Source organism: Montipora foliosa, unplaced genomic scaffold (genome assembly GCF_036669935.1).
Source record: "Montipora foliosa isolate CH-2021 unplaced genomic scaffold, ASM3666993v2 scaffold_390, whole genome shotgun sequence".
Lineage (NCBI taxonomy): Eukaryota > Metazoa > Cnidaria > Anthozoa > Scleractinia > Acroporidae > Montipora > Montipora foliosa.
Window position 1 is genome coordinate 182,501 of NW_027179690.1, and position 2,500 is coordinate 185,000.

A 2,500-nucleotide genomic window follows, 5' to 3' on the forward strand; every position below is an offset into this window, starting at 1 on the left:
ATGGTTCCTTGTTTGTATTGTTGGCTTTCACTCACGTGATCAACAGCCATGTTTTTCAACGAAAACAAAAGACAAAGTTTGCATAATAATAGAGGCACCAACATGGCGGCCGTGACATCAGGTCAAAACCGAGAATTGGTCCGTGTCTCTTCAACTTATAATTAGCCAATCAACGTGAGATGTCTCCGTCGCAGGTGCATAAATTTATGTTTGAATTTACGCACAAAATAGTAATCTCAAAATAAGTAAACTTAGAAAAAAGATTTCGCAAACCAAGGATAAGAGCTCTTCGCTCCTACTCTGACACTCCTTCGCCCTGACCCCAGTTCCCTTTCGTGGTGGAAAAGTGAGTGAATTTCATTCTGGTTTGAGATTTCGTGCCATTTGATAAGTTAACATGGAACAACTTCTTGTTCCGGTCTCGCAGCAGACTGGAACAGGTGACAGTTGCTTTTTTTCGGTGTCAGCTACGCCAAAATGACTTTTTGATGGACCCCAATGGCCACAGAATAATTTGAAGAAAAAGATACCGTGCAAACGCTATATGAAATCACCAAGTCATACCAAGAACTCTCAGCTCCCATCTCCGTTGGGAGTTGCTTTGTCTCCATTGACCATCTGTACTCGAACAGCTTTCCCGATCAACCAGATCAGCGCATCATGTCTTCATTTGCGTGACTTATTATATACTCAACACCGCGATTGAGTAATTTTGTTGACTATAAAATAAATAACAAATCGTATGAACTTTCTCGCGCATTTGGTGATTCATTGTCACTCGAGATGTTTGGAAAGCTCTCGTAAACTTTCAAGACTCGCACTCACTCGAGCCGATAAGTCACGAAAGGGACTCGTGGTCATACAAATTCCTATTCTTTGATTGCACTCACATGATAAGACCGTCATGTAGGTGCCAAAACAATAGCAAAAAGTAACTCAAGTTTTGCATAATGCAGTCAAATTCCCAAAAGACTTTTTCGCTGTTGTTCTTTCCACCAACATGGCCGCCGTGACGTCAGAGGCAATCGAAGAATACCTATAAACTAGAACTAATCACAGATCAGTTACGTGAGTTCGACTACAGAGCATCAATTAGGAATTCTAAAGAAATAGCCACTTCCGTCAACTTTTTGTTTGCTTTTTGCTGTTCAAAGTCAAGGGATAGAAAAGCATCACATCGAAATTGGTCGGCCACTGAAACAGGCGAGTAGAACATGAAAACGAAGAGCACATGGAATATGGGCTTCCAATTGCGCATGCGCACATTCTAAGAGCTACTCGCCTTAATTTGGAATCGCCTGAGATCGAGGTGAAATGCTCCAGGTCCCAATGTGGCGGCTAAAATGTGAACTAGATGACCCCCATGACTAATCTCGGCAAACGACATGATTAGTATGGGTTCTCCTTGGTCGAACGCAATAAATCAAACAAGAAAAGAAAACAGTGAAGACGTGAATTTGAAAACGATCAATCAAAGTAAAGAACCAGTTGTTCGCTGCTGGTGACTTACTCCTTGTCATAACGATATGAGCAAGACAAGACAAAGGGTAATTAGACATTAATTGCCCCCTAGCTCTAGGACCCCAAAGGTCAGAGTAAATGGCATGAATCTTTAGACCTGTTAGCACCTGCTCATATTCACCTCCACATCGAATATAGTATCTCTATGAAAAACTGCTAGGTCTGATTACAGATAACTTTCACTATTAGGCCTTTATTGGAGCTCACAGCCTCACGCATTGATTTATTGGGATTGATTGCCCAAGGGGCGGCTTTTAAATCATATTAATAACTCATCAAAATTTTCTTTATGTCAAAAATCTCCGAATATTTTATTCTTTCTGTCTTGGCCGTTTTTCCCCGCTAGTCCACGAATGAGAAATGTGACATTGGTGATACACTACATGGCTGTCAATAAATCATATTCTTTCTGTTTTAACGACTAAAAGTTCTTCATTTTCTCCTCTGTGATTTCCTGGCAGATTGAAGCAAATTGCGTACAGCCTCTGAATTCCTTTTTCTTCTCTTATGCATTCGCTGGAACAGTCTCAATAGGAAAACCGCCGGTATGCATATGCAAGACGCGCAGATCAGAAAAGTGATAATGTAGTAGCACCATCTGGGATACTTAACGCTCTTTACATCGCCCTGAAACAAGAAAATATTACAGATTTTGTTTAGCTTTTTTTAGAATCTTTCGATACGTTCAATGATTTTTTTAAGAAATTGACCAGTGATACCATATTCAAGTGCACATTACCTAAATGTGGTTATATAATTCTTGTGAAGAAGCTGAGGATCGCATGGTTTGAACGTAACGCAAACTCAAAAGGCAAGCGCTAGCAATAGTTAGGTTGTGTCAAGAGCGGTCTTCAATTTGGCATTGCATTGCTCAACGTACACTTTGTATCACTGATATTTTCTGAGTCAGCTACAAAAAGGTAAGTGTAACTTAGTATGTGTTTTTCCAATGGGTCACCATTGGATCATTTGATTCCCT

At 40.3% G+C, this 2,500-nt stretch overlaps 1 protein-coding gene across 1 annotated transcript in view; it reads right to left on the reverse strand.

Moving 5' to 3' along the window:
- Positions 1 to 1,867: 1,867 nt before the first annotated feature.
- LOC137987772 (sodium-dependent neutral amino acid transporter B(0)AT2-like) overlaps positions 1,868 to 2,500 on the reverse strand; it is a 7,974-nt gene continuing 7,341 nt past the window's right edge. Inside the window, exon 4 of the mRNA XM_068833852.1 lies at positions 1,868 to 2,148. Coding sequence (XP_068689953.1) covers positions 1,954 to 2,148 — 195 coding nt within the window. The 3' untranslated portion in view covers positions 1,868 to 1,953. The remainder of the gene's footprint in view (positions 2,149 to 2,500) is intronic.